General features: G+C 49.3%; 1 protein-coding gene across 1 annotated transcript in view; it reads right to left on the reverse strand.

Moving 5' to 3' along the window:
* LOC135533703 (Golgi apparatus protein 1-like) overlaps positions 1-24466 on the reverse strand; it is a gene marked incomplete at its 5' end in the record, with an annotated part of 48563 nt that overhangs the window by 13822 nt on the left and 10275 nt on the right. Inside the window, 5 exons of the mRNA XM_064960969.1 lie at positions 5689-5906; positions 13653-13839; positions 19373-19444; positions 22085-22288; positions 23294-23509. Of these exons, the coding sequence (XP_064817041.1) occupies positions 5689-5906; positions 13653-13839; positions 19373-19444; positions 22085-22288; positions 23294-23509 (897 nt within the window). The remainder of the gene's footprint in view (positions 1-5688; positions 5907-13652; positions 13840-19372; positions 19445-22084; positions 22289-23293; positions 23510-24466) is intronic.

A 24466-nucleotide genomic window follows, 5' to 3' on the forward strand; every position in this document is an offset into this window, starting at 1 on the left:
TGAAAACACACACAGCTCCATCAGCCCCATCTCCAGTGTATGAAAACACATACAGCCCCATCAGCTCCATCAGCCCCATATCCAGTGTATGAAAACACATACAGCCCCATCAGCACCATCTCCAGTGTATGAAAACACACACAGCTCCATCAGCCCCATCTCCAGTGTATGAAAACACATACAGCCCCATCAGCTCCATCAGCCCCATCTCCAGTGTATGAAAACACACACAGCCCCATCAGCCCGATCTCCAGTGTATGAAAACACACACAGCCCCATCAGCCCCATCTCCAGTGTATGAAAACACACACAGCTCCATCAGCCCCATCTCCAGTGTATGAAAACACACACAGCCCCATCAGCCCCATCTCCAGTGTATGAAAACACATACAGCCCCATCAGCTCCATCAGCCCCATCTCCAGTGTATGAAAACACACACAGCTCCATCAGCCCCATCTCCAGTGTATGAAAACACACACAGCTCCATCAGCCCCATCTCCAGTGTATGAAAACACATACAGCCCCATCAGCTCCATCAGCCCCATCTCCAGTGTATGAAAACACACACAGCCCCATCAGCCCCATCTCCAGTGTATGAAAACACACACAGCTCCATCAGCCCCATCTCCAGTGTATGAAAACACACACAGCTCCATCAGCCCCATCTCCAGTGTATGAAAACACACACAGCTCCATCAGCCCCATCTCCAGTGTATGAAAACACACACAGCCCCATCAGCCCCATCAGCCCCATCTCCAGTGTATGAAAACACACACAGCCCCATCAGCCCCATCTCCAGTGTATGAAAACACATACAGCACCATCAGCCCCATCAGCTCCATCTCCAGTGTATGAAAACACATACAGCACCATCAGCTCCATCAGCCCCATCTCCAGTGTATGAAAACACACACAGCTCCATCAGCCCCATCTCCAGTGTATGAAAACACATACAGCACCATCAGCCCCATCAGCTCCATCTCCAGTGTATGAAAACACACAGCTCCATCAGCCCCATCTCCAGTGTATGAAAACACATACAGCCCCATCAGCTCCATCAGCCCCATCTCCAGTGTATGAAAACACATACAGCCCCATCAGCACCATCTCCAGTGTATGAAAACACATACAGCACCATCAGCCCCATCAGCCCCATCAGCTCCATCTCCAGTGTATGAAAACACACACAGCTCCATCAGCCCCATCTCCAGTGTATGAAAACACATACAGCTCCATCAGCCCCATCTCCAGTGTATGAAAACACACACAGCTCCATCAGCCCCATCTCCAGTGTATGAAAACACATACAGCCCCATCAGCCCCATCTCCAGTGTATGAAAACACACACAGCTCCATCAGCCCCATCTCCAGTGTATGAAAACACATACAGCCCCATCAGCTCCATCAGCCCCATATCCAGTGTATGAAAACACATACAGCCCCATCAGCACCATCTCCAGTGTATGAAAACACACACAGCCCCATCAGCCCCATCTCCAGTGTATGAAAACACACACAGCTCCATCAGCCCCATCTCCAGTGTATGAAAACACACACAGCTCCATCAGCCCCATCTCCAGTGTATGAAAACACACACAGCTCCATCAGCCCCATCTCCAGTGTATGAAAACACACACAGCCCCATCAGCCCCATCTCAGTGTATGAAAACACATACAGCCCCATCAGCCCCATCTCCAGTGTATGAAAACACACACAGCTCCATCAGCCCCATCTCCAGTGTATGAAAACACATACAGCCCCATCAGCCCCATCTCCAGTGTATGAAAACACACACAGCCCCATCAGCCCCATCTCCAGTGTATGAAAACACACACAGCCCCATCAGCCCCATCAGCCCCATCAGCCCCATCTCCAGTGTATGAAAACACACACAGCCCCATCAGCTCCATCTCCAGTGTATGAAAACACACACAGCCCCATCAGCCCCATCTCCAGTGTATGAAAACACATACAGCCCCATCAGCCCCATCTCCAGTGTATGAAAACACATACAGCCCCATCAGCCCCATCTCCAGTGTATGAAAACACATACAGCCCCATCAGCCCCATCAGCTCCATCTCCAGTGTATGAAAACACATACAGCTCCATCAGCCCCATCTCCAGTGTATGAAAACACATACAGCACCATCAGCTCCATCTCCAGTGTATGAAAACACATACAGCCCCATCAGCCCCATCTCCAGTGTATGAAAACACACACAGCTCCATCAGCCCCATCTCCAGTGTATGAAAACACATACAGCTCCATCAGCCCCATCTCCAGTGTATGAAAACACACACAGCTCCATCAGCCCCATCTCCAGTGTATGAAAACACATACAGCCCCATCAGCCCCATCAGCCCCATCTCCAGTGTATGAAAACACACACAGCTCCATCAGCCCCATCTCCAGTGTATGAAAACACACACAGCTCCATCAGCCCCATCTCCAGTGTATGAAAACACACACAGCCCCATCAGCCCCATCTCCAGTGTATGAAAACACATACAGCCCCATCAGCCCCATCTCCAGTGTATGAAAACACACACAGCTCCATCAGCCCCATCTCCAGTGTATGAAAACACACACAGCCCCATCAGCCCCATCTCCAGTGTATGAAAACACATACAGCCCCATCAGCCCCATCTCCAGTGTATGAAAACACATACAGCCCCATCAGCCCCATCTCCAGTGTATGAAAACACATACAGCCCCATCAGCTCCATCTCCAGTGTATGAAAACACATACAGCCCCATCAGCCCCATCAGCCCCATCTCCAGTGTATGAAAACACATACAGCACCATCAGCCCCATCTCCAGTGTATGAAAACACATACAGCACCATCAGCCCCATCTCCAGTGTATGAAAACACATACAGCCCCATCAGCCCCATCTCCAGTGTATGAAAACACATACAGCCCCATCAGCCCCATCAGCCCCATCTCCAGTGTATGAAAACACATACAGCTCCATCAGCTCCATCTCCAGTGTATGAAAACACACACAGCCCCATCAGCCCCATCTCCAGTGTATGAAAACACACACAGCCCCATCAGCCCCATCTCCAGTGTATGAAAACACATACAGCCCCATCAGCTCCATCAGCCCCATCTCCAGTGTATGAAAACACATACAGCCCCATCAGCCCCATCTCCAGTGTATGAAAACACATACAGCCCCATCAGCCCCATCAGCCCCATCTCCAGTGTATGAAAACACATACAGCTCCATCAGCTCCATCTCCAGTGTATGAAAACACATACAGCCCCATCAGCCCCATCAGCCCCATCTCCAGTGTATGAAAACACATACAGCCCCATCAGCTCCATCTCCAGTGTATGAAAACACATACAGCCCCATCAGCCCCATCAGCCCCATCTCCAGTGTATGAAAACACATACAGCACCATCAGCCCCATCTCCAGTGTATGAAAACACATACAGCACCATCAGCCCCATCTCCAGTGTATGAAAACACATACAGCCCCATCAGCCCCATCTCCAGTGTATGAAAACACATACAGCCCCATCAGCCCCATCAGCCCCATCTCCAGTGTATGAAAACACATACAGCTCCATCAGCTCCATCTCCAGTGTATGAAAACACACACAGCTCCATCAGCTCCATCTCCAGTGTATGAAAACACATACAGCTCCATCAGCCCCATCTCCAGTGTATGAAAACACATACAGCTCCATCAGCCCCATCTCCAGTGTATGAAAACACACACAGCCCCATCAGCTCCATCTCCAGTGTATGAAAACACATACAGCCCCATCAGCCCCATCTCCAGTGTATGAAAACACATACAGCCCCATCAGCTCCATCTCCAGTGTATGAAAACACATACAGCCCCATCAGCACCATCAGCCCCATCTCCAGTGTATGAAAACACATACAGCCCCATCAGCCCCATCTCCAGTGTATGAAAACACATACAGCCCCATCAGCCCCATCTCCACATCCTAGTCAGTAGGAACAGCAAATACAGATCTTTAGAAACCAGACAAAGGTTGAGCCTGCTCATGCCATTTGCTGTGTATCTGTATGTGTGTCTATGCATGCCTGTTTCCAGTGTGTCTGTGTCTGTGTGTGTCTGTGTGTGTCCAGTGCCGTCATAAAGTATTCATACCCCTTGACTTATTCTACATTTTGTTGTTACAGCCCAAATAGATTTTGGGGTTCTCACCCATCTACACACAATACCCTATAAAAACATGTTTTTAGTTAGTAAATATATAGAACATTTTAAACAGAAATCTCTCATTTACATCCGTATTCACACCCCCGAGTCAATACTTTACATCCGTATTCACACCCCTGAGTCAATACTTTACATCCGTATTCACACCCCTGAGTCAATACTTTACATCCGTATTCACACTCTTGAGTCAAGCACCTGTTCCAGGTCTAAGAGATTTCCAAACCTGGATTGGCCAACATTTGCCCATTATTATTTTCTAAATGCTACAAGCTCTGTCAAATTGGTTGTTGATCATTACTAGACAAACCTTTTCAAGTCTTGCCATAGATTTTCAAGTAAATTTAAGTTAAAAGTGTAACTCGGGCCTATCAGGAACATTCACTGTCTTCTTGGTAAGCAACGCCAGTGTAGATTTGGCCTTGTGTTTTAGGTTATTGTCCTGCTGAAAATGTGAATTCATCTCCCAGTGTCTGGTGGAAGGCGGACTAAACCAGGTTTTAATATAATAATATAAATAATAATATATCCCATTTAGCAGACGCTTTTGTCCAAAGCGACTTACAAGTCGGCTGGGGCCACTACTTTTACATATGGGTGGCCCCAGCGGGAATCGAACCCACGACGCTTGGCGTTGCAAGCGCCATGCTCTACCGACTGAGCCACACAGATGGTCAGACCAGGTTTTCCTTTAGGATTTTGCCTGTGCTAATAGCTCCATTCCATTCCTGAAAAACTCCCCGGTCCTTAACGATGACAAGCATACCCATAACATGATGCAGCCACCACTATGCTTGAAAATATGTAGAGTGTTACTGAGTAATGTGTTTTATTGGATTTGCCCCAAACATAGCTTTTTGTCCTGACTACAAAGTGTTCATCTCTTTACCACATTTTTTTGCAGTATCACTTTAGCACCTTGTTACAAACATGTTTTGGAATATTTTTTATTCTGTACAGGCTTCCTCCTTTTCACTCTGTCATTTAGTTTAGTATTGTGGAGTAACTATGTTCTCTCCCATCACAGCCATTAAACTCTAACTGTTTTAAAGTCATGTAGGTTAGTATTGTGGAGTAACGACAATGTTGTTGATCCATCCTCAGTTCTCTCTCTCCACTAAACACTAACTGTTTTGAAGTCATGTAGGTTAGTATTGTGGAGTAACGACAATGTTGTTGATCCATCCTCAGTTCTCTCTCTCCACTAAACACTGTAACTGTTTTGAAGTCATGTAGGTTAGTATTGTGGAGTAACGACAATGTTGTTGATCCATCCTCAGTTCTCTCTCTCCACTAAACACTGTAACTGTTTTACAGTCACCTTTGATGGTGAAATCTTCATTTGTAATTAATTTGAAGAAAACAAAACACCACTCCACTATAGGGTATTGTGTGTAGGCCAATGACATCTCAACTTAATCCATTTGAGGTTGTAACACACTTTCTGAAGGCGCTGTGTCGTCAGCGTGCATCGTCTCACCGCGCTCTGACAGAGTCCGTCCACTGTGCTGCCCTTGTCCCCACGGCCCCCCCTCATCAGACAATGGAGGGTACGTCCCTTCCTGTGGAGTCCGGAGCAGTGGGTCTCGATCTCCCCTCTACAGTGGAGCACTACTTCTGGACTCAGAGAGAAATCCTCTATCAGCATCCTCCGGTACTCCAACATCTCCCCCTGGCAGTCCTCAGACACTGTCCGACCTGGGGAGAGAGGAGGGGATGGGTTAGAGAGGCATTCAGACCAGCATCCTGGAGACCTGGGGAGAGAGGAGGGGATAGGTTAGAGAGGCATTCAGACCAGCATCCTGGGGAGAGAGGAGGGGATGGGTTAGAGAGGCATTCAGACCAGCATCCTGGAGACCTGGGGAGAGAGGAGGGGATGGGTTAGAGAGGCATTCAGACCAGCATCCTGGAGAGAGGAGGAGGGGATAGGTTAGAGAGGCATTCAGACCAGCATCCTGGAGACCTGGGGAGAGAGGAGGGGATAGGTTAGAGAGGCATTCAGACCAGCATCCTGGAGACCTGGGGAGAGAGGAGGGGATAGGTTAGAGAGGCATTCAGACCAGCATCCTGGAGACCTGGAGAGAGAGGAGGGGATGGGTTAGAGAGGCATTCAGACCAGCATCCTGGAGAGAGAGGAGGGGATGGGTTAGAGAGGCATTCAGACCAGCATCCTGGAGAGAGGAGAGGGGATAGGTTAGAGAGGCATTCAGACCAGCATCCTGGAGACCTGGGGAGAGAGGAGGGGATGGGTTAGAGAGGCATTCAGACCAGCATCCTGGAGACCTGGGGAGAGAGGAGGGATAGGTTAGAGAGGCATTCAGACCAGCATCCTGGAGACCTGGGGAGAGGGAGGGGATGGGTTAGAGAGGCATTCAGACCAGCATCCTGGAGACCTGGAGAGAGAGGAGGGGATAGGTTAGAGAGGCATTCAGACCAGCATCCTGGAGAGAGAGGAGGGGATGGGTTAGAGAGGCATTCAGACCAGCATCCTGGAGAGAGAGGAGGGGATAGGTTAGAGAGGCATTCAGACCAGCATCCTGGAGACCTGGGGAGAGAGGAGGGGATAGGTTAGAGAGGCATTCAGACCAGCATCCTGGAGACCTGGGGAGAGAGGAGGGGATGGGTTAGAGAGGCATTCAGACCAGCATCCTGGAGACCTGGGGAGAGAGGAGGGGATAGGTTAGAGAGGCATTCAGACCAGCATCCTGGAGAGAGAGGAGGGGATGGGTTAGAGAGGCATTCAGACCAGCATCCTGGAGAGAGAGGAGGGGATGGGTTAGAGAGGCATTCAGACCAGCATCCTGGAGACCTGGGGAGAGAGGAGGGGATAGGTTAGAGAGGCATTCAGACCAGCATCCTGGAGACCTGGGGAGAGAGGAGGGGGGATGGGTTAGAGAGGCATTCAGACCAGCATCCTGGAGACCTGGGGAGAGAGGAGGGGATGGGTTAGAGAGGCATTCAGACCAGCATCCTGGAGACCTGGGGAGAGAGGAGGGGATGGGTTAGAGAGGCATTCAGACCAGCATCCTGGAGACCTGGGGAGAGAGGAGGGGATGGGTTAGAGAGGCATTCAGACCAGCATCCTGGAGAGAGAGGAGGGGATAGGTTAGAGAGGCATTCAGACCAGCATCCTGGAGACCTGGGGAGAGAGGAGGGGATAGGTTAGAGAGGCATTCAGACCAGCATCCTGGAGACCTGGGGAGAGAGGAGGGGATAGGTTAGAGAGGCATTCAGACCAGCATCCTGGAGACCTGGAGAGAGAGGAGGGGATGGGTTAGAGAGGCATTCAGACCAGCATCCTGGAGAGAGAGGAGGGGATGGGTTAGAGAGGCATTCAGACCAGCATCCTGGAGAGAGAGGAGGGGATAGGTTAGAGAGGCATTCAGACCAGCATCCTGGAGACCTGGGGAGAGAGGAGGGGATAGGTTAGAGAGGCATTCAGACCAGCATCCTGGAGACCTGGGGAGAGAGGAGGGGATGGGTTAGAGAGGCATTCAGACCAGCATCCTGGAGACCTGGGGAGAGAGGAGGGGATAGGTTAGAGAGGCATTCAGACCAGCATCCTGGAGACCTGGGGAGAGAGGAGGGGATGGGTTAGAGAGGCATTCAGACCAGCATCCTGGAGACCTGGAGAGAGAGGAGGGGATAGGTTAGAGAGGCATTCAGACCAGCATCCTGGAGAGAGAGGAGGGGATGGGTTAGAGAGGCATTCAGACCAGCATCCTGGAGAGAGAGGAGGGGATAGGTTAGAGAGGCATTCAGACCAGCATCCTGGAGACCTGGGGAGAGAGGAGGGGATAGGTTAGAGAGGCATTCAGACCAGCATCCTGGAGACCTGGGGAGAGAGGAGGGGATGGGTTAGAGAGGCATTCAGACCAGCATCCTGGAGACCTGGGGAGAGAGGAGGGGATAGGTTAGAGAGGCATTCAGACCAGCATCCTGGAGAGAGAGGAGGGGATGGGTTAGAGAGGCATTCAGACCAGCATCCTGGAGAGAGAGGAGGGGATGGGTTAGAGAGGCATTCAGACCAGCATCCTGGAGACCTGGGGAGAGAGGAGGGGATAGGTTAGAGAGGCATTCAGACCAGCATCCTGGAGACCTGGGGAGAGAGGAGGGGATGGGTTAGAGAGGCATTCAGACCAGCATCCTGGAGACCTGGGGAGAGAGGAGGGGATGGGTTAGAGAGGCATTCAGACCAGCATCCTGGAGACCTGGGGAGAGAGGGAGGGGATGGGTTAGAGAGGCATTCAGACCAGCATCCTGGAGACCTGGGGAGAGAGGAGGGGATGGGTTAGAGAGGCATTCAGACCAGCATCCTGGAGACCTGGGGAGAGAGGAGGGGATGGGTTAGAGAGGCATTCAGACCAGCATCCTGGAGAGAGAGGGAGGGGATAGGTTAGAGAGGCATTCAGACCAGCATCCTGGAGACCTGGGGAGAGAGGAGGGGATGGGTTAGAGAGGCATTCAGACCAGCATCCTGGGGACCTGGGGAGAGAGGAGGGGATAGGTTAGAGAGGCATTCAGACCAGCATCCTGGAGACCTGGGGAGAGAGGAGGGGATGGGTTAGAGAGGCATTCAGACCAGCATCCTGGAGACCTGGGGAGAGAGGAGGGGATAGGTTAGAGAGGCATTCAGACCAGCATCCTGGAGAGAGAGGAGGGGATAGGTTAGAGAGGCATTCAGACCAGCATCCTGGAGACCTGGGGAGAGAGGAGGGGATGGGTTGAGAGGCATTCAGACCAGCATCCTGGAGACCTGGGGAGAGAGGAGGGGATGGGTTGAGAGGCATTCAGACCAGCATCCTGGAGACCTGGGGAGAGAGGAGGGGATAGGTTAGAGAGGCATTCAGACCAGCATCCTGGAGACCTGGGGAGAGAGGAGGGGATGGGTTAGAGAGGCATTCAGACCAGCATCCTGGAGACCTGGGGAGAGAGGAGGGGATGGGTTAGAGAGGCATTCAGACCAGCATCCTGGAGACCTGGGGAGAGAGGAGGGGATGGGTTAGAGAGGCATTCAGACCAGCATCCTGGAGACCTGGGGAGAGAGGAGGGGATAGGTTAGAGAGGCATTCAGACCAGCATCCTGGAGACCTGGGGAGAGAGGAGGGGATAGGGTTGAGGGCATTCAGACCAGCATCCTGGAGACCTGGGGAGAGAGGAGGGGATGGGTTAGAGAGGCATTCAGACCAGCATCCTGGAGACCTGGGGAGAGAGGAGGGGATAGGTTAGAGAGGCATTCAGACCAGCATCCTGGAGACCTGGGGAGAGAGGAGGGGATGGGTTGAGAGGCATTCAGACCAGCATCCTGGAGAGAGAGGAGGGGATGGGTTAGAGAGGCATTCAGACCAGCATCCTGGAGACCTGGGGAGAGAGGAGGGGATGGGTTGAGAGGCATTCAGACCAGCATCCTGGAGACCTGGGGAGAGAGGAGGGGATGGGTTAGAGAGGCATTCAGACCAGCATCCTGGAGACCTGGGGAGAGAGGAGGGGATAGGGTTAGAGAGGCATTCAGACCAGCATCCTGGAGACCTGGGGAGAGAGGAGGGGATAGGGTTGAGAGGCATTCAGACCAGCATCCTGGAGACCTGGGGAGAGAGGAGGGGATAGGGTTAGAGAGGCATTCAGAAAGTATTTAGACCCAGGTTTTCCACATTTTATGTTAGACTTTTTCCCCATCAATCTACACACAAAACCCCATAATGACAAAGAGAAAACAGATTTGTAGAAATTAAAAAACAGAAATACCTTTTGAAATAAGTATTCAGACCCTTTGCTATGAGATTAAATTGAGCTCAGGTGCATCCTGTCTCCATTGATCATCCTTGAGATGTTTCTACAACTTGATTGGACTCTACCTGTGGTAAATTCAACTGATTGGACCTGATTTGGAAAGACACACACCTGTCTATATAAGGTCCCACAGATGACAGTGCATGTCAGAGCAAAATCCAAGCCATGAGGTCGAAGGAATTGTCCCTAGAGCTCCGAGATAGGATTGTGTCGAGGCACAGATCTGGGAAAGGGAACCAACACATTTCTGCAGCATTGAAGGTTCCCAAGAACACAGTGGCCTCCATCATTCTAAAATGGAAGAAGTTTGGAACCACCAAGACTCTTCCTAGAGCTGGCTGCCCGGCCAAACAGGGGAGAAGGTCCTTGGTAAGGGAGGTGACTAAGAACCAAATGGTCACTCTGACAGAGCTCCAGAGTTCCTCTGTGGAGATCGGAGAACCTTCCAGAAGGACAACTATCTCTGCCGCACTTCACCAATCAGGGCTTTATGGTAGTGACCTGATGGAAGCCACTCCTCAGTAAAAGGCAGATGACAGTTCGCTTGGAGTTTGCCAGAAGGTACCTAAGACTCTCAGACTGACAAAACAAGATTCTCTGGTCTGATGAAACCAAGATTGAAATGACTGACTGCCAAACGTAACGTCTGGAGGAAACCTGGCACCATCCCTACGTTGAAGCATGGTGGTGGCAGCATCATGCTGTGGTGATGTTTTTCAGCAGCATGGACTGGGAGATTCATCAGGATGGAGGGAAAGATGAACGGAGCAAAGTACAGAGAGATCCTTGATGAAAACCTGCTCCAGATCGCTCAGGACCTCAGACTGGGGCGGAGGTTCACCTTCCAACAGGACAACGACACTAAGCACACAGCCACGACAACGCAGGAGTGGCTTCAGGACACGTCTCAATGTGGAGCGACGCTCCCCGTCCAACCTGACAGAGCTTGAGATGATCTGCAGAGAAGAACGGGAGAAACTCCCCAAATACAGGTGTGCCAAGCTTGTAGCGTCATACCCACGAAGAAGACTGGAGGCTGTAATCGCTGCCAAAGGTGCTTCAACAAAGTACTGGGTAAAGGGTCTGAATACTTTCCACATGCTCTGTAAATGAGGGGTGATAAACGCCATAAATGAACATGTGAACGTGATTTTTTTTAAATAAATGTTTTACTTAAATGTGTAAATGTGTTATTTTTTGGACCATTCAACCATGAATAATAGTGCATTTTATTTTGTGAAGTGGTTTCTTGCATCAAGCAACAGTCATCTTGTCTGAAGGACAAGTGGATAAACAGGTTAATGTCAAGCCCTGCAAGTCTCATGGAATGTAGACATACATTGGTACCACACATTGGCTGCTACTGTAGGCTGAATAGTAGAACAGCTATTTCCATGTTAAAGTGTTATGGGATGCATTTTCTCCATTGTTTTTGATGGTAGGACACTCTGGTAGGCCTATATTATGATCCAATAGCCACAGTAGCCTACTTGGCTAATGTTAAAACAGTAACTTAAAGCAGGTACAGCCTCAGTGTTCACAGTAAAACTGTAACTTCAAGCAGGTACAGCCTCAGTGTTCACAGTAAAACTGTAACTTCAAGCAGGTACAGCCTCAGTGTTCACAGTAAAACTGTAACTTAAAGCAGGTACAGCCTCAGTGTTCACAGTAAAACTGTAACTTAAAGCAGGTACAGCCTCAGTGTTCACAGTAAAACTAACTTAAAGCAGGTACAGCCTCAGTGTTCACAGTAAAACTGTAACTTAAAGTGGGTACAGCCTCAGTGTTCACAGTAAAACTGTAACTTAAAGTGGGTACAGCCTCAGTGTTCACAGTAAAACTAACTTCAAGCGGGTACAGCCTCAGTGTTCACAGTAAAACTGTAACTTAAAGCAGGTACAGCCTCAGTGTTCACAGTAAAACTAACTTCAAGCGGGTACAGCCTCAGTGTTCACAGTAAAACTGTAGCTTAAAGCGGGTACAGCCTCAGTGTTCACAGTAAAACTAACTTAAAGCAGGTACAGCCTCAGTGTTCACAGTAAACGCGCACTGGAAGTTGCACAGCATTTTCACGACGTTCACATTTGAGCTCAGCAGACCTGAAATTTGGATGGTGACGAAAACATTGAGGGAACATTATAACAATACGAAGAGTGAATGTCTGATTAATTCAGTTCCTAACAGCTGCGTTAATGGAATTCACTCCACAATATAACAGGACCCCCGCACAAACAGGACCCCCCACAAACAGGACCCCCCCACAAACAGGACCCCCCACAAACAGGACCCCCGCACAAACAGGACCCCCGCACAAACAGGACCCCCGCACAAACAGGACCCCCGCACAAACAGGACCCCCGCACAAACAGGACCCCCCCGCACAAACAGGACCCCCCCGCACAAACAGGACCCCCCCGCACAAACAGGACCCCCCCCCCACAAACAGGACCCCCGCACAAACAGGACCCCCGCACAAACAGGACCCCCCGCACAAACAGGACCCCCGCACAAACAGGACCCCCCCGCACAAACAGGACCTGTATACAAACACATTAACCACACAACTTATTGTTCATTGGGTCTGCATTCATTAGGTTAAAGGTCACTGACCTGTCATTTCCTTCATGTTAGGCTATAACTTAAGCTATAAAGCAGAAACATAAAGCAACATTCAATCAGAATTAAAATATATTTTAAATCATTCTTAACATAGCTAGATATATTTGTCACAATGACTGTAGACCCACTGAACAATAAGTAATGTGGTTCGTGTGTTTCTATACAGGCATTATAACCCCCAGGGGTCCTGTTAGTACATTGCCTATTATATTGTGGAGTGAATTCCATTAAAGCTGCTGTTAGGAACTGAATTAAATCAGACACTTCGTATCGTTACACATAAACAATAAAAATATATATTTGTAAATACACACGTTCAAGTCACACCTTCAAGTATCAACCATCAAACAATTAACCGTTGAATGTGTGTACATGTGTTTGGCATTTATCACCCCTCATACACATGTATACACATTCAACAGTTAATGTATGGCATTTATCACCCCTCATACACATGTATATACATTCAACAGTTAATGTATGGCATTTATCACCCCTCATACACATGTATACACATTCAACAGTTAATGTATGGCATTTATCACCCCTCATACACATGTATACACATTCAACAGTTAATGTATGGCATTTATCACCCCTCATACACATGTATACACATTCAACAGTTAATGTATGGCATTTATCACCCTCATACACATGTATACACATTCAACAGTTAATGTATGGCATTTATCACCCCTCATACACATGTATACACATTCAACAGTTAATGTATGGCATTTATCACCCCTCATACACATGTATACACATTCAACAGTTAATGTATGGCATTTATCACCCTCATACACATGTATACACATTCAACAGTTAATGTATGGCATTTATCACCCCTCATACACATGTATATACATTCAACAGTTAATGTATGGCATTTATCACCCCTCATACACATGTATACACATTCAACAGTTAATGTATGGCATTTATCACCCCTCATACACATTCAACAGTTAATGTATGGCATTTATAACCTCTCATACATATGTACACACACACTCTCTCTCTTCCACCCACCCCTGTGTACAGCAGACTCCAGGCATAGTAGCAGATATGATAGTCGTGCCTCTCTAGCGCGGGGCATGTTGGTGTCCAGGTTACAGCGGTGCTTCCTGAGGTCGGCCTTACAGGCCTTGGTCAGAGAGTAGCTAACCTTGTAGTCCTGGGTTATCAGCTTCTGACGCGTAGTCAGGGCCTCTCGACACTGAGGGAGGGAGGGAGGGAGGGAGGGAGGGAGGGAGGGAGGGAGGAGAGACAGAGAGAAGTTTTAGTCATTGTCACATAAAAAGAGAGCTTTTACACACGTCCAAATATGGCATAGGAGCTGAAAAATGACAGCTTGAGAAAGAAAATGTCTGCTCACTATTGGCCGCCCCTTTAATGACCCTTTAATAAAGCCTTTAGTTCAACACCCAACCACTAAAAGCTTCATCAAAGCACTGTTGACAGCATGTAGCTTCATTCTTATTCTCAGTCCTGACCACAAATCTCCCTCTCTCCCAGCCGAACACAGTCCTGACCACAAATCTCCCTCTCTCCCAGCCGAACACAGTCCTGACCACAAATCTCCCTCTCTCCCAGCCGAACACAGTCCTGACCACAAATCTCCCTCTCTCCCAGCCGAACACAGTCCTGACCACAAATCTCCCTCTCTCCCAGCCGAACACAGTCCTGACCACAAATCTCCCTCTCTCCCAGCCGAACACAGTCCTGACCACAAATCTCCCTCTCTCCCAGCCGAACACAGTCCTGACCACAAATCTCCCTCTCTCCCAGCCGAACACAGTCCTGACCACAAATCTCCCTCTCTCCCAGCCGAACACAGTCCTGACCACAAATCTCCCTATCTCCCAGCCTAACACAGTACTGTGGGTTTGTCTACGCAGTGACTATGCTGGAATATCTTAGACTAGAAATTAGAGGTCGACCGATTAATCGGAATGGCCGATTGATTAGGGCCGATTTCATAAAGCGGAAATCAGTATTATTTTTATTTAACCTTTATTTAACTCGGCAAGATCAGTTAAGAACACATTCTTATTTTCAATGACGGCCTGGGAACAGTGGGTTAACTGCCCTGTTCAGGGGAACAGTGGGTTAACTGCCCTGTTCAGGGGAACAGTGGGTTAACTGCCCTGTTCAGGGGAACAGTGGGTTAACTGCCTGTCCAGGGGCAGAACGACAGATTTTGGGATTCAACTTTACAGTTAACTAGTCCAACGCTCTAACCACCTGCCTCTCATTTCACTCCACAAGGAGTGGGAACCACCAACTTTCATATGTTCTCATGTTCTGAGCAAGGAACTGAAACGTTAGCTTTCTTACATGGCACAAATTGCACTTACATTTACATTTAAGTCATTTAGCAGACGCTCTTATCCAGAGCGACTTACAAATTGGTGAATTCACCTTCTGACATCAGTGGAACAGCCACTTTACAATAGTGCATCTAAACCATTTAAGGGGGGGTGAGAAGGATTGCTTTATCCTATCCTAGGTATTCCTTGAAGAGGTGGGGTTTCAGGTGTCTCCGGAAGGTGGTGATTGACTCCGCTGTCCTGGCGTCGTGAGGGAGTTTGTTCCACCATTGGGGGGCCAGAGCAGCAAACAGTTTTGACTGGGCTGAGCGGGAACTGTACTTCCTCAGTGGTAGGGAGGCGAGCAGGCCAGAGGTGGATGAACGCAGTGCCCTTGTTTGGGTGTAGGGCCTGATCAGAGCCTGGAGGTACTGCGGTGCCGTTCCCCTCACAGCTCCGTAGGCAAGCACCATGGTCTTGTAGCGGATGCGAGCTTCAACTGGAAGCCAGTGGAGAGAGCGGTGGAGCGGGGTGACGTGAGAGAACTTGGGAAGGTTGAACACCAGACGGGCTGCGGCGTTCTGGATGAGTTGTAGGGGTTTAATGGCAGAGGCAGGGAGCCCAGCCAACAGCGAGTTGCAGTAATCCAGACGGGAGATGACAAGTGCCTGGATTAGGACCTGCGCCGCTTCCTGTGTGAGGCAGGGGCGTACTCTGCGGATGTTGTAGAGCATGAACCTACAGGAACGGGCCACCGCCTTGATGTTAGTTGAGAACGACAGGGTGTTGTCCAGGATCACGCCAAGGTTCTTAGCGCTCTGGGAGGAGGAAACAATGGAGTTGTCAACCGTGATGGCGAGATCATGGAACGGGCAGTCCTTCCCCGGGAGGAAGAGCAGCTCCGTCTTGCCGAGGTTCAGCTTGAGGTGGTGATCCGTCATCCACACTGATATGTCTGCCAGACATGCAGAGATGCGATTCGCCACCTGGTCATCAGAAGGGGAAAGGAGAAGATTAATTGTGTGTCGTCTGCATAGCAATGATAGGAGAGACCATGTGAGGTTATGACAGAGCCAAGTGACTTGGTGTATAGCGAGAATAGGAGAGGGCCTAGAACAGAGCCCTGGGGGACACCAGTGGTGAGAGCGCGTGGCGAGGAGACAGATTCTCGCCACGCCACCTGGTAGGAGCGACCTGTCAGGTAGGACGCAATCCAAGCGTGGGCCGCGCCGGAGATGCCCAACTCGGAGAGGGTGGAGAGGAGGATCTGATGGTTCACAGTGTCGAAGGCAGCCGATAGGTCTAGAAGGATGAGAGCAGAGGAGAGAGAGTTAGCTTTAGCAGTGCGGAGCGCCTCCGTGAAACAGAGAAGAGCAGTCTCAGTTGAATGACTAGTCTTGAAACCTGACTGATTTGGATCAAGAAGGTCATTCTGAGAGAGATAGCGGGAGAGCTGGCCAAGGACGGCACGTTCAAGAGTTTTGGAGAGAAAAGAAAGAAGGGATACTGGTCTGTAGTTGTTGACATCGGAGGGATCGAGTGTAGGTTTTTCAGAAGGGGTGCAACTCTCGCTCTCTTGAAGACGGAAGGGACGTAGCCAGCGGTCAGGGATGAGTTGATGAGCGAGGTGAGGTAAGGGAGAAGGTCTCCGGAAATGGTCTGGAGAAGAGAGGAGGGGATAGGGTCAAGCGGGCAGGTTGTTGGGCGGCCGGCCGTCACAAGAAGAGAGATTTCATCTGGAGAGAGAGGGGAGAAAGAAGTCAGAGCACAGGGTAGGGCAGTGTGAGCAGAACCAGCGGTGTCGTTTGACTTAGCAAACGAGGATCGGATGTCGTCGACCTTCTTTTCAAAATGGTTGACGAAGTCATCTGCAGAGAGGGAGGAGGGGGGAGGGGGAGGAGGATTCAGAAGGGAGGAGAAGGTGGCAAAGAGCTTCCTAGGGTTAGAGGCAGATGCTTGGAATTTAGAGTGGAAGAAAGTGGCTTTAGCAGCAGAGACAGAGGAGGAAAATGTAGAGAGGAGGGGAAAGGATGCCAGGTCCGCAGGGAGGCGAGTTTTCCTCCATTTCCGCTCGGCTGCCCGGAGCACTGTTCTGTGAGCTCGCAATGAGTCGTCGAGCCACGGAGCGGGAGGGGGGAGGACCGAGCCGGCCTGGAGGATAGGGGACATAGAGAGTCAAAGGATGCAGAAAGGGAAGAGAGGAGGGTTGAGGAGGCAGAATCAGGAGATAGGTTGGAGAAGGTATGAGCAGAGGGAAGAGATGATAGGATGGAAGAGGAGAGAGTAGCGGGGAGAGAGCGAAGGTTGGGACGGCGCGATACCATCCGAGTAGGGGCAGTGTGGGAAGTGTTGGATGAGAGCGAGAGGGAAAAGGATACAAGGTAGTGGTCGGAGACTTGGAGGGGAGTTGCAATGAGGTTAGTGGAAGAACAGCATCTAGTAAAGATGAGGTCGAGCGTATTGCCTGCCTTGTGAGTAGGGGGAAGGTGAGAGGTGAGGTCAAAAGAGGAGAGGATTGGAAAGAAGGAGGCAGAGAGGAATGAGTCAAAGGTAGACGTGGGGAGGTTAAAGTCGCCCAGGACTGTGAGAGGTGAGCCGTCCTCAGGAAAGGAGCTTATCAAGGCATCAAGCTCATTGATGAACTCTCCGAGGAACCTGGAGGGCGATAAATGATAAGGATGTTAAGCTTGAAAGGGCTGGTAACTGTGACAGCATGGAATTCAAAGGAGGCGATAGACAGATGGGTAAGGGGAGAGAGAGAGAATGACCACTTGGGAGAGATGAGGATCCCGGTGCCACCACCCCGCTGACCAGAAGCTCTCGGGGTGTGCGAGAACACGTGGGCGGACGAAGAGAGAGCAGTAGGAGTAGCAGTGTTGTCTGTGGTGATCCATGTTTCCGTCAGTGCCAAGAAGTCGAGGGACTGGAGGGAGGCATAGGCTGAGATGAACTCTGCCTTGTTGGCCGCAGATTGGCAGTTCCAGAGGCTACCGGAGACCTGGAACTCCACGTGGGTCGTGCGCGCTGGGACCACCAGATTAGGGTGGCCGCGGCCATGCGGTGTGGAGCGTTTGTATGGTCTGTGCAGAGAGGAGAGAACAGGGATAGATAGACACATAGTTGACAGGCTACAGAAGAGGCTACGCTAATGCAAAGGAGATTGGAATGACAAGTGGACTACACTTATCGAATGTTCAGAACGTTAAGCTTACGTAGCAAGAATCTTATTGACTAAAATGATTGAAATGATACAGTACTGCTGGAGTAGGCTAGCTGGCAGTGGCTACGTTGTTGACACTACACTAATCAAGTCGTTCCGTCGAGTGTAATAGTTTCTACAGTGCTGCTAATCGGGGGCTAGCTGGCTAGCTAGCAGTGTTGATTACGTAACGTTACGTTAAAAGGACGACTATAGCTGGCTAGCTAACCTAGAAAATCGCTCCAGACTACACAATTGTCTTAGATACAAAGACGGCTATGTAGCTAGCTAGCTACGATCAAACAAATCAAACCGTTGGACTGTAATGAAGTGAAATGAAAATGTGATACTACCTGTGGAACGAGGCGGAATGTTGACCGGGTTGTTGAAGTTCAATTCGGAAGACGTTGGCTAGCTGTTGGCTAGCTAGCTAGCAGTGACTCCTACGTTAAGGACGACAAATAGTTGGCTAGCTAACCTCGGTAAATTAAGATAATCACTCTAAGTCTACACACTCTAAACTACACAATTACCTTGGATACGAAGACAGCAAAGACAACTATGTAGCTAGCTAACACTACACTAATCGAGTCGTTGAGTGTAATAGTTTCTACAGTGCTAGTGGACGTTAGCTAGCTGCTGTGCTAGTGGACGTTAGCTAGCTGCTGGGCAGAAAGCAGTGTAGACTACGTTAGGACGACGAAATACGATAATTACGCAATTATCTTTGATACAAAGACGGCTATGTAGCTAGCTAAGAAGAAATTGCTAAGATTAGACAAATCAAACCGTTGTACTATAATGAAATGTAATGAAAAGTTATACTACCTGCGGACCGAAGTGTAGATGCGACCGCTCGCTCCAACCCGGAACCGGAACATATTGCACTTTTACTTTCTTCTCCAACACTTTGTTTTTGCATTATTTAAACCAAATTGAACATGTTTCATTATTTATTTGAGGCCAAATATATTTTTATTTATGTATTATATTAAGTTAAAATAAGTGTTCATTCAGTATTGTTGTAATTGTCATTATTACAAATAAAATAAATACAAATTCGGCCGATTAATCGGTATCGCCTTTTTTTGATCCTCCAATAATCGGTACCGGCGTTGAAAAATCATAAATCGGTCGACCTCTACTAGAAATGCCATATGTTTGTATGTAGTGTATATAATAAATAATATACATGTTGATATAAATCATCTGCACGTCTCCATCAGTGGTTTTCTCCATACCTTCTCAGACATGGCCTCCTCAAACTTGTGGCTGAAGAGACACTTGTAGACCTTGCCCTCTCCTGCTTGGGTCTGGAAGAACAGAGAAACACAGAGGCCAGTCAACATCCTCAGTAACCCGAACAGCAGAGACCAGTCACTGTCCTCAGTAACCCGAAGTAGAACAGAGACCAGTCACTGTCCTCAGTAACCTGAAGAAGAACAGAGACCAGTCACTGTCCTCAGTAACCCGAAGTAGAACAGAGACCAGTCACTGTCCTCGGTAACCTGAAGAACAGAGACCAGTCAGTGTCCTCGGTAACCTGAAGAACAGAGACCAGTCACTGTCCTCAGTAACCCGAAGAAGAACAGAGACCAGTCAGTGTCCTCGGTAACCCGAAGAAGAACAGAGACCAGTCAGTGTCCTCGGTAACCCGAACAACAGAGACCAGTCAGTGTCCTCGGTAACCCGAACAACAGAGACCAGTCACTGTCCTCGGTAACCCGAACAACAGAGACCAGTCACTGTCCTCGGTAACCCGAACAACAGAGACCAGTCACTGTCCTCGGTAACCCGAACAACAGAGACCAGTCACTGTCCTCGGTAACCCGAACAACAGAGACCAGTCACTGTCCTCGGTAACCCGAACAACAGAGACCAGTCACTGTCCTCGGTAACCCGAACAACAGACCAGTCACTGTCCTCGGTAACCCGAACAACAGAGACCAGTCAAGTCACTGTCCGGTAACAACAACAGAGACCCTCGGTAACCGAACAACAGAGACCAGTCACTGTCCTCGGTAACCCGAACAACAGACCAGTCACTGTCCTCGGAACCCGAACAACCCAGTCACTGTCCTCGGTAACCTGAAACAGAGACCAGTCACTGTCCTCGGTAACCCGAACAACAGAGACCAGTCACTGTCCTCGGTAACCTGAAGAAGAACAGAGACCAGTCACTGTCCTCGGTAACCTGAAGAAGAACAGAGACCAGTCACTGTCCTCGGTAACCTGAAGAAGAACAGAGACCAGTCACTGTCCTCGGTAACCTGAAGAAGAACAGAGACCAGTCACTGTCCTCGGTAACCTGAAGAACAGAGACCAGTCACTGTCCTCGGTAACCTTAAGAACAGAGACCAGTCACTGTCCTAACAAGAACAGAGACCAGTCACTGTCCTCAAGAAGAACAGAGACCAGTCAGTGTCCTCAGTAACCTGAAGAACAGAGACCAGTCAGTGTCCTCAGTAACCTGAAGAACAGAGACCAGTCAGTGTCCTCGGTAACCTGAAGAACAGAGACCAGTCAGTGTCCTCAGTAACATGAAGAACAGAGACCAGTCACTGTCCTCATTAACCTGAACAGAGACCAGTCAGTGTCCTCAGTAACCTGAAGAAGAACAGAGACCAGTCAGTGTCCTCGGTAACCTGAAGAACAGAGACCAGTCAGTGTCCTCGGTAACCTGAACAACAGAGACCAGTCAGTGTCCTCAGTAACCTGAACAACAGAGACCAGTCAGTGTCCTCAGTAACCTGAAGAACAGAGACCAGTCACTGTCCTCAGTAACCTGAAGTAGAACAGAGACCAGTCACTGTCCTCAGTAACCTGAAGTAGAACAAAGACCAGTCAGTGTCCTCAGTAACCTGAAGAACAGAGACCAGTCAGTGTCCTCGGTAACCTGAAGAACAGAGACCAGTCAGTGTCCTCGGTAACCTGAAGAACAGAGACCAGTCAGTGTCCTCGGTAACCTGAAGAACAGAGACCAGTCAGTGTCCTCAGTAACCTGAAGAACAGAGACCAGTCAGTGTCCTCAGTAACCTGAAGAACAGAGACCAGTCACTGTCCTCGGTAACCTGAAGAACAGAGACCAGTCACTGTCCTCGGTAACCTGAAGAACAGAGACCAGTCACTGTCCTCGGTAACCTGGAGAGAGAACAGAGACCAGTCAGTGTCCTCAGTAACCTGAAGAACAGAGACCAGTCACTGTCCTCAGTAACCTGAAGAACAGAGACCAGTCAGTGTCCTCAGTAACCTGAAGAACAGAGACCAGTCAGTGTCCTCAGTAACCTGAAGAACAGAGACCAGTCAGTGTCCTCAGTAACCTGAAGAACAGAGACCAGTCAGTGTCCTCGGTAACCTGAAGAACAGAGACCAGTCAGTGTCCTCAGTAACCTGAAGAACAGAGACCAGTCACTGTCCTCGGTAACCTGAAGAACAGAGACCAGTCACTGTCCTCGGTAACCTGAAGAACAGAGACCAGTCACTGTCCTCGGTAACCTGGAGAGAGAACAGAGACCAGTCAGTGTCCTCAGTAACCTGAAGAACAGAGACCAGTCAGTGTCCTCAGTAACCTGAAGAACAGAGACCAGTCACTGTCCTCGGTAACCTGGAGAGAGAACAGAGACCAGTCACTGTCCTCAGTAACCTGAATAACAGAGACCAGTCAGTGTCCTCAGTAACCTGATGAACAGAGACCAGTCACTGTCCTCGGTAACCTGGAGAGAGAACAGAGACCAGTCACTGTCCTCGGTAACCTGAAGAACAAAGACCAGTCACTGTCCTCAGTAACCCGAAGAACAGAGACCAGTCACTGTCCTCGGTAACCTGAAGAACAGAGACCAGTCAGTGTCCTCAGTAACCTGAAGAACAGAGACCAGTCAGTGTCCTCAGTAACCTGAAGCATCAGATAATTGTCATTTGGGAGACTGTTATGTAAGGCAAGATGAGCAGCGTACGTTTTCACAGAAGCGTTCTCGGTCCTCTCGGCAGGAGAAGTACAGGAATCTGTCCAGGTGGAAGTCGTCTGACGACAGCTCCGCTACGCGCATGATGCTCTTCTTACACTCCTCTCTGATTGGATGAGCCTGGTCCTGTTGCTCCGCCTCTCGGACTAAGGCTTTCTCCAGACACGCTATGACCTCACCCTGTGAATGGATGTCCTGGGGGGGGTTGTGAGGTAAGGGGGAGGGAGGGGTCAGAGTGAGGGTGGGAGCAGAGGGAGAGAGGAGCAGAGAAAGTGTTCCAATTGGTTATACTTAAACTCAGTAACAGCACCAGGCCTCACCCTACTACAATCTGAAGTCTAATGTCTACTGTTTGTTGATGATCTGGTGCTTCGGTCACCAACCAAGGAGGACCTACAGCAGCACCTAGATCTTCTACACAAATTATGACAAACTCCAAGCATTGATTATGCAAGAATGGGCTGCCATCAGTCAGGATGTGGCCCAGAAGTTAATTGATAGCATGCCAGGGTGGAGTGCAGAGGTCTTGAAAAAGAAGGGTCAACACTGCAAATATTGTCTCTTTGCATCAACTTCATATACAGTGGGGCAAAAAAGTATTTAGTCAGCCACCAATTGTGCAAGTTCTCCCAATTAAAAAGAAGAGAGGCCTGTAATTGTCATCATAGGTACACTTCAACTATGACAGACAAAATGAGAAAAATATCCAGAAAAATCACATTGTAGGATGTTTAATGAATTTATTTGCAAATTATGGTGGAAAATAAGCATTTGGTCAATAACACAAGTTTATCTCAATCCTTTTTTCTGTAAGAGAGGCTCTCAGGAGAAGACAGGCTATGTGCTCACTGCCCACAAAATGAGTTGGAAACGGAGCTGCACTTCCAAACCTCCTGTCCAATGTATGACCATACTAGAGACACATATTTCCCTCAGATTACACAGATCCACAAAGAATTCAAAAAACAAAGTCCCACCTTGATAAAGTCCCATATCTATTAAAAAAAAGGGCCAACCAGTGAAGAACAAACCCCATCGGTAATCCAACCTGTATTGATCTGGATTGTCCTCCCACACGATAAATCCTTCAGTACTGCACTATGAAGAGGCCCTAACCAAATCACTAGACAACTCAGAGAGATGACGGTGCCTCAGCCTTCCTCCCTGTGAGCATCACTACAACACACCCTCCCATCTCACCTTCTCTCCAACGTTGATGCTTCCACAGCGTAGCGTGTTGATGTCCTCTCTACACTTGTCCATGAAGCCACAGATGAGTCTGTAGTCTGAGAAGATGATAGAGGTCATCTTGGTGATGTACTGGTGACACTGGTACTCTGTGATGTTACCACGGTGATCCACCAGGCAGGACACCAGGTAACCCTTACCACGCTCCTCCTCCGAACACTCCTTAATCTGAGGGGGGGGGCAGAGGTGAAATACACACTCCTTAATCTGAGGGGGGGGCAGAGGTGAAATACACACTCCTTAATCTGAGGGGGGGCAGAGGTGAAATACACACTCCTTAATCTGAGGGGGGGGGCAGAGGTGAAATACACACTCCTTAATCTGAGGGGGGGGGCAGAGGTGAAATACACACTCCTTAATCTGAGGGGGGACAGAGGTGAAATACACACTCCTTAATCTGAGGGGGGGGGGGCAGAGGTGAAATACACACTCCTTAATCTGAGGGGGGACAGAGGTGGAATACACACTCTTTAATCTGAGGGGGCAGAGGTGAAATACACATTCCTTAGAATACAACACACACCACTGAGGTGAAGTTAAAACAGACGTTGTTAATAGGATTGAATAGTAGGATAGGTTTTAACTCCTCGAAAACCTGTAACAAGATTATGTGTTTTAAATGATTGGATGAAGTTCTATTGTCTCTATGACAACCTGTCCTTTGAAAACATCCAGTGGAAGAGAAGGAAAAGCTGAGTAGATGACCTGGCTAGATGACCTGGCTAGATGGGATGACCTGGCTAGAAGAGATGACCTGGCTAGATGGGATGACCTGGCTAGATGGGATGACCTGGCTAGATGGGATGACCTGGCTAGATGAGATGACCTGGCTAGATGAGATGACCTGGCTAGATGAGATGACCTGGCTAGATGAGATGACCTGGCTAGATGAGATGACCTGGCTAGATGAGATGACCTGGCTAGATGAGATGACCTGGCTAGATGAGATGACCTGGCTAGATGAGATGACCTGGCTAGATGAGATGACCTGGCTAGATGGGATGACCTGGCTAGATGGGATGACCTGGCTAGATGGGATGACCTGGCTAGATGACCTGGCTAGATGACCTGGTTGAGTAGATGACCTGGCTAGATGACCTGGCTGAGTAGATGACCTGGCTGAGT

Source organism: Oncorhynchus masou, unplaced genomic scaffold, assembly GCF_036934945.1.
Source record: "Oncorhynchus masou masou isolate Uvic2021 unplaced genomic scaffold, UVic_Omas_1.1 unplaced_scaffold_2605, whole genome shotgun sequence".
NCBI classification, from domain to species: Eukaryota; Metazoa; Chordata; class Actinopteri; order Salmoniformes; family Salmonidae; genus Oncorhynchus; species Oncorhynchus masou.